This window comes from Arachis stenosperma, chromosome 7 (assembly GCF_014773155.1).
Source record: "Arachis stenosperma cultivar V10309 chromosome 7, arast.V10309.gnm1.PFL2, whole genome shotgun sequence".
Classification (NCBI taxonomy): domain Eukaryota; kingdom Viridiplantae; phylum Streptophyta; class Magnoliopsida; order Fabales; family Fabaceae; genus Arachis; species Arachis stenosperma.
Genome location: NC_080383.1, coordinates 50,068,735 through 50,075,864, shown reverse-complemented (window position 1 = coordinate 50,075,864; position 7,130 = coordinate 50,068,735). Strand labels below are relative to the sequence as shown.

The 7,130-nt window shown below is 30.9% G+C and overlaps 1 protein-coding gene across 4 annotated transcripts; it reads left to right on the top strand.

Moving 5' to 3' along the window:
- The first annotated feature begins 1,550 nt into the window (after window positions 1-1,550).
- LOC130939881 (lipase-like) lies at window positions 1,551-6,890 on the top strand. 4 transcript variants are annotated; one of them, XM_057867946.1, is made up of 11 exons: window positions 1,556-1,855; window positions 2,493-2,575; window positions 3,381-3,460; window positions 3,702-3,767; window positions 3,891-3,938; window positions 4,061-4,128; window positions 4,335-4,407; window positions 4,491-4,652; window positions 5,118-5,312; window positions 6,108-6,196; window positions 6,464-6,890. In XM_057867946.1, the coding sequence occupies exons 2-11, from the start codon at window positions 2,509-2,511 to the stop codon at window positions 6,684-6,686; spliced, it is 1,071 nt and encodes a 356-aa protein (XP_057723929.1). In that variant the 5' UTR covers window positions 1,556-1,855; window positions 2,493-2,508; the 3' UTR covers window positions 6,687-6,890. The 4 variants fall into 4 exon arrangements, with proteins under 4 accessions (XP_057723932.1, XP_057723929.1, XP_057723930.1 ...); XM_057867947.1 differs by having other exon boundaries at window positions 1,557-1,855; window positions 2,504-2,575; XM_057867945.1 differs by having other exon boundaries at window positions 1,557-1,855; window positions 2,478-2,575.
- Window positions 6,891-7,130: the final 240 nt, after the last annotated feature.

Below are 7,130 nucleotides of genomic sequence, written 5' to 3'. Positions count from 1 at the left end.
TGTATAAAAATATGTGTATTATGCGTAAAAATTTATGTGCTATATTAATAAGTGTGTATTATATGTAAAATTGTGTGTTATGCTTTGAAAATTTATGTAGTATATCAATAAATTTTTGTATTTTTTAACAAAAATTTATGTACGGTAAAAAGTGTGAAAAAAAAAAAGAATAATAATGTATGCATGTTTTTTTTTTTTTTTGGCTGGGTTTTGAACCAATTTTATTTTGGACTTGATTAAAAAAAATTTGTACACCTAAATTACTTTTAATTTATTTATATAAAAAAGTTTACCTTATATTTTGTTTTTAATTTTTGAAAATTATTTTTTATACTTATTTTTCTTTTGCACAAGTTAATTCATTCTTTTCATTCTATTATTATTTTATCGTTTCACATTATAATATAAGTCAAGTGCTCTGTTTTTTCTCTTTTTTCTTTTTTGGGAAAAAAACATATTTGAACTATGTTATCTTATTATACTGTTTTGGTTCTTTTTATATTTTTCAAATTAATATAACCATACATATTTATTGATAAAGGGTATAAACATGACTCCTTTAATATTGATTTTTTATCCATGTTCTGTTATTGTATTCTCATTATGTAATTTAATAAGGGAATAATATATGTATATTGTCTTATTTATTTTATAATACCTTTATTTTAGTCATTTTATTTATAACTAAGCTATTATATTGTAACGTGGTAATTTTTATTAATGATATACAAAATTTTGATATGGGTTTGTTTGGGTGAATTTTTAAAAAAAGATATTTTTGAAGTTATTTTTTTTTTCAAAATTTATAAAAAAGTAAAAATAATTTTATATTTGGATATCTCATATAAAGATCTTTTTATTTATCTATTATATTTGGATATAACTATATAAAAGTAATTTTTTTGTTTATTTATTACATGAAAAATATCTTTTTTTTAAAAAAAATCTTTAAAAAAAAGTAAATCGGAGCTTCTCAAAAGAATATTTTTTTTTAAAATTTTTTTAGTACTTTTACTGTTATTATTAGAAATTTACCAAACACACTAAAAAATAAAAAAAAGATATTTTCATTAATTTTTTTTATCAACTTATGATGTCCAAACAAGCAAATAAACTTATATCTTTTAAATAATTTTTTAAAATAATTCATACAAATAACATAATATATGTTGAATAATTATTTAGAAATATTTATACAACATATATATATATATATATATGTTAAATAATTAATATTAATATTATTCAATAATATTAATATAATAAAATAAAATTTATATAAATTAAGCAAATTAATAAAGAGTAAACTTTAAAAATCATAAGAAAATTATAAATTAAATAATATTAAATAATATATGCCTAATTGTAAAAGTACATTCTTAGATTATTAAACTAAAAAGAATAAATTTAATAACTAAAAATAATAATAACAAATAATAAATTTTGTTGACTCCTCGTTATTTAAAATCAGCCCCACTTGAGAAAGTGTTACCGATACGCAAATCTTTTCCAACGTAGTTGTCAAATAGTTGTAAAACCTCACGGTTTCACCAATTCTTATTTTTTTATTAAAAAAAAAAAGCCCCTAGCCCCAACCCTTCCGTCCGTCCCTCTCTCACTCGAAGAATTCCTCTCATCCCTCTCTCTTTCTTTGATTTTTTCCTTCTCATCCTCACCGCCGGCCCCTGCCTGCCGCCGCCAAGCGGCATACCAACCCTTGTCTCCGTCTCTGCTGTTCGCCGCCGTTCGCTGCTTCTGTCTCCTTCCTGTCCCTCTCACCGGTCTCTGGTTATCTCTGCTCCTGCTGTTCTGTTCTGTTTCGTGTCCCTCGCAGCTGGTCCTTCCTCCCGTGTTTGTACGTATATAAATTGCTTGATTTAGTGTTAAATTTTGTATTTAATTGTTAAATTTTGTAGTTAATTGTTCATTGTTGAGGAAAGAATGTTCTAGATTTCTAGAGGAGAACATGTTTGAAAAATGACCTTGTGATTAAGAATTTTTATTTGGACTGGTTGGAACAGATGCTGAGAATTTTTTAAGTTTATATGAAGATGAATGAAGTGAATGAATCAGGGATGGCGCATGAAAATGCTCAATAAGCAGAGATAAATGAACAAATCAGTGATAAATTCTGTTAATTTGATTTTGTACTTCGAGTGATTACATCTAATGTCTTTATTTTGCTAAATCAGTGATGAATGAAGCGCTCAACCGGCGCTTAACCCTATTTTAATTTGTACAATTGTTCTTTTGAGTGACCTAAGACTTAAACTAGAAACAATTTTTGCTCTGGGGGAAATTTGATGAATGAGCCATCTCTTGTATATATGTACCTTTATATATAAAATACCGAGTGCCAAATCCGTCTTTTCCCTAACTCTGTTAGGGCACGGTTTTTGAAATCATCGATGTTTACTTGTTGAAATATGATTTTATGTTGTGTTTTACCTTTTCTTACTGTTTCTTTTGGTTGTCAGCTGATTGTTTTGTAGTTCAATTACAGACAAGATGAAGAAAACATGGTGGTTGATATTGGTTACGTTTTTATGCTTGCTGAGCTCATCCAAGGGTAGAGGTAAGAGTCCAAATTTTGCATTCAATATTATTGCTACTTTTGTTGATAAATGGAAGAGAGGCTGAGGAATCCCTCTTGTAACATTATTATTATTATTATTATTATTATTATTATTATTATTATTATTATTATTTAAAGGAGATAGAATCAAAAGCCTAGTACATGTTTACTTTTTGATGATTGTTGGTTGTGTCATTTGTGATCATATTAGTGAGGGAGAGAAAAAAGTTACAGGATAATCCATTACAATACATTTAGGTTTTGATTGTTTGTTTACAGAGAGTCAGAGTCTCAGAGATGGTTTATGAAAGGGGCAGTTTAGAGTTGTTTGATGTATTTAACCCATACCATCTAGTCGGAGGAATATTGGTCGTTGTAGGTTAAACCTACAGAGTGTGGTTTTCTTTTTATGGGACATAAAATCAGTACCAGTTTTGTTCAATAACAATATACCCAACTTGAAAATAGTTCAAATAGATCATATTGTTGGCAAATGACATTTTAAAACTCTGCAGAAGATTTTCATGTCCTTTTATTTGTATTGATTTGGATAATGCACTGAAGATATATCATTCATGACTGCAACAATGATTATCTGATTTACGCTACATGACACAATGAATAGTATCTTTCTTCTCTCATTTTTTGAAGATTCAGTGAATGATTTACACTGCACATACGTCATTATGTCTACATGATACCCGAACAAATGTTAATTCATCTTATATGATGAAACCGTGCTGTGAATCAGAGTCTTGTGAGCATTTCATGTTTGTGTACTTATGTGTTGTTTTCAATTTTGCAGACTTAAAGGCTATGGACAAGGTTAATCTTCCCAAGTACAACCATACACTTGCTACAATATTAGTGCAATATGCATCTGCGGTGAGTTCTATGGGCATTTTATATTATCATCATCTAGGCTGTATAGCAAAGCTTCTTTGAAATTATAAATATTATTTGTTTCCTAATCATATCTTAAAAGTTTGATAAAGAATTCAGGATTAATAATGAAAATTTCAACTTCAAACTTTGCTTTGGTTAAGCTTCTATTTGTGAAAGCAAAATAGTGTTGGAAATCTGTACATATTGCATAAAAGGACTGAAATAGGACTGGTTCTTGCAGGTATACTTGTCAGATTTAACAGCACTTTTTACTTGGACATGCTCTAGATGTGATGGCTTGACTGAGGTGCTAAGAATGTGAATCTTATTTTTACATTGAATATTCACTTTAAGTCTTAGAGCTTTGAATTATTATGTTTTGGTATCTTATGAATTTGGCTCTTTAATAAAGATCTTAAAATGGAAACAGGGATTTGAAATTATAGAGTTGGTGGTTGATGTTGAGCACTGCTTGCAGGTGGGTGAAAAAGTCTTTGTAGAAACAATATTCCTTTATATAGAATTAATAGATTCTCGTTTGTTATTTTATTTTTATTAGTGTACCCTTTGTTCTGATGTTATAATCGCTGCTTATTCTAGGCATTTGTTGGAGTGGCTGATGATCCGCATGCCATTATCATTGCATTCAGAGGAACTAATGAACACAGGTTCACGTTTGACTGGCTTAAATTTATTTCATTCAGTATTTGGGGTCTAGAAATCCAAAGGTTCATATATTTTTCTAAAAGTAAAACACTTCAAGTCTGTTAGATGCATCTCATTCAAGGGCTTTGTTGTTGTTGTTGTTGTTGTCGTTGTTGTTTTGTTGTTTGAGTTATTCGAGGATAATCAGTTTGTAACTGTTTTTATACAGCTTACAGAACTGGATAGAAGATTTATACTGGAAGCAGCATGAAATAAATTATCCGGGCATGGATGATGCAATGGTGTGTGCTGTTAAAAGGTTAAGCCTTATTAGTGCTCTGTTCTATCAATGTTGGGTTTGATATATTCTTACCATTTTCTCTAGGTACACCGTGGATTTTATAATGCATACCACAACACAACAATACGTCCCGCAATTCTGGATGCTGTCGATAGGGCAAAGAAATTTTATGGAAATATTCAAATTATTGTGCTTGGACATTCAATGGGAGGAGCAATGGCTGCATTTTGTGGTCTAGATTTAACGGTAATTATAATTACAGTTTACTTATCTTGCAAAGCTGGACATTATGCACACTTTGTGGGTTCAAGTTTCCTTCGACTACTTTTCATGATTAATATCTGCATTTTTCATCAAGCAAAAATTTTAAATAATATCTTGGGGAAGTGGAACCATTGTGTTTGGAAATCCGGTTTTATTTTGCATTTCAGGTTCTTGGGCTGCGTAAATGACGGGTGTATTGTGTAATAAGCACTAATGCAAAAAATTTTGCCTAATATTTACAATATTGATTAATACCAAATTCATAAGACCTCTTTTCCTATCTTGATTAATCTTCAAAAATCTAATTGGAATAGTGTCCAATGCCCAAACTATTAAAAGTCTTTGAATTGCTATTTTGTCTAGATCAATTTTTTAAGCTCCCCTTCTATGATTTTTCCTATTTTGTACATATGTAGTAGTTTATTGTTTGATTTGACCTTTTTACAGGTGAATCGATGTGAAAAGAATGTTCAGGTTATGACATTTGGACAACCCCGAATCGGAAATGCTGTTTTTGCATCCCTGTATAGCACACTTGTTCCAAATACGTTGCGTGTGACACATGACCACGACATTGTTCCCCATTTGCCACCATATTATTACTATTTACCATCAAAGACATACCACCATTTCCCAAGAGAGGTTAGGCATTATGGCTTAATGAAGTGATGAAAATTTGCATCATATGTATCAGACCTGTTAAATTTTTTAAAAAGTTTAATAGGTTGCATTCTTGTTTGTGTAAAATGTTTATTGACTATTTCATCTACTTTTTATTTATTTATTTATTTATTTTGGGGGTTGGGGATAAAAGAATTTTATTAAGATGAACGGAGGATTATGAAATAGGAGGAATCAAGATAAGAGATCATTTTCATAAATATAAGTACAAAGAGAACCGCCATCAATGAAGCAAAGCCTTCCAATTTCTCAATGTGGGATATAAATTCCTCTATGAATACAAGGAGACCAAACGCAATGTTATTGTCATCTATTATTTCACCTTCAGCAGTGAATACTGATTACACGTTATGTGTATCAAAAATATGTTCTGCACGTCTATATTTTTATCTGGCTTCGTTGTGTCAATTCCCGTGTTATTGGTCAATAAAAATTCACTTGTTTACTTCTATATTTTTAATCATTAATCCCGTGTTATGCACTGATGGTTGCAGTTTGCTACGATTTTTCTCATGTTTCTTTTTGCCTTTTTTGGACATCAAACCTTTTCATACCCTCAATGAGAGAAAGCTTTCTATTTCCAAACTCATTATTCTTTTTTTTTAGTGCTCTTTCTATCAGGTTTTTTTTTTGCTTGAACTATACTGGCTTTCTTGTGTTGGCCATTCTGCTGTCATTAGTGATCTGTGCAAACCTGTGGCACCTGATTCACTTGTTTACCAGTTCTTGAATCTGAGATATTGTTGTGCACTGCAGGTGTGGCTTTATAACGTTGGATTAGGAAGTCTGGTATATCGGGTTGAGAAGGTTTGTGATGGATCTGGTGAAGATCCAACTTGCAGTAGGTAAGTCAATCTTTTTGGTCATAATCCCATTAAATAGTATAGGCTACAGTAAACTTTGCCGCTGCAGTGAATTCCACGAGCGCTATTGAAGATTGAGGGTTGTTTACATTATGTTTAAATTTCCTATTTTCATATTTACTGTTTCCATTTTACAAATTTATGGAAATTAATAAGAATCCAACTACCAAAGATTATCCATTAATTTTATGATAGACTAGTGTTGTATATCCAAACTCTATTTTCAAGAGGTAGTGTATTACCATGCAGGTCGGTGAGTGGGAATAGCATATCAGACCACTTGGTATATTATGGTGTTGAAATGGGATCAGACGCGCCAGACTCATGCAGAATTGTTATGGATTCTAATGATTCAAGTCCTAGCGTCCAAGATTCGAGAGGGAACATCGTCTTGACCAGAGACCCTGCAAAATTTGTCCTGAAACTGAGTAGAGAGCTTGACAATCAAGGAAAGGCCATTAGTGTTAGTTGAGTTTACATGGATTGTCTCTTGTAAGATATATAGGTTTTAAATGTTAGGTTGGGGGGGTTGGTCGACATGCTTCCGAATTCTTCTTTCTTAAAAGGAGTCGCCTGTAAGGAGGAATTATTTCAGTGAGATTAGGTAGGGATCTTGTACATTCTCATCCCTGTATATATGATTGTTAATACTTAATATTGTTTTTTTTTTTTTTTTTTTTTTTTTTGTAGTCATACTTAATATTGTTAATTGTACAATAATTGTAAATTAAATTCCTTGGTCCGTAATTTCTTATGTGATTTGGGTGATATTTGTTTGAATTCCCTTTTCCTGTTAGCCTTTTTTCCCTTCAACTACAACCTCTGGGTGAGCCATAGAGCCCAAAAATTCTAATTCACGCTCCAAGTTAATGGAGATCGAAGAAACTTGGTCCGAGTACCTAGAAATCACTCGCAT

Coding starts and splice junctions, on each gene's coding strand:
- LOC130939881 (XM_057867946.1), top strand. CDS start 2,509: ATGAAGAAAACATGGTGGTTGATATTGGTTACGTTTTTATGCTTGCTG. Junction 3,939..4,060: donor ATGTTGAGCACTGCTTGCAG/GTGGGTGAAAAA, acceptor TGCTTATTCTAG/GCATTTGTTGGAGTGGCTGA. Junction 4,653..5,117: donor TTTGTGGTCTAGATTTAACG/GTAATTATAATT, acceptor ACCTTTTTACAG/GTGAATCGATGTGAAAAGAA.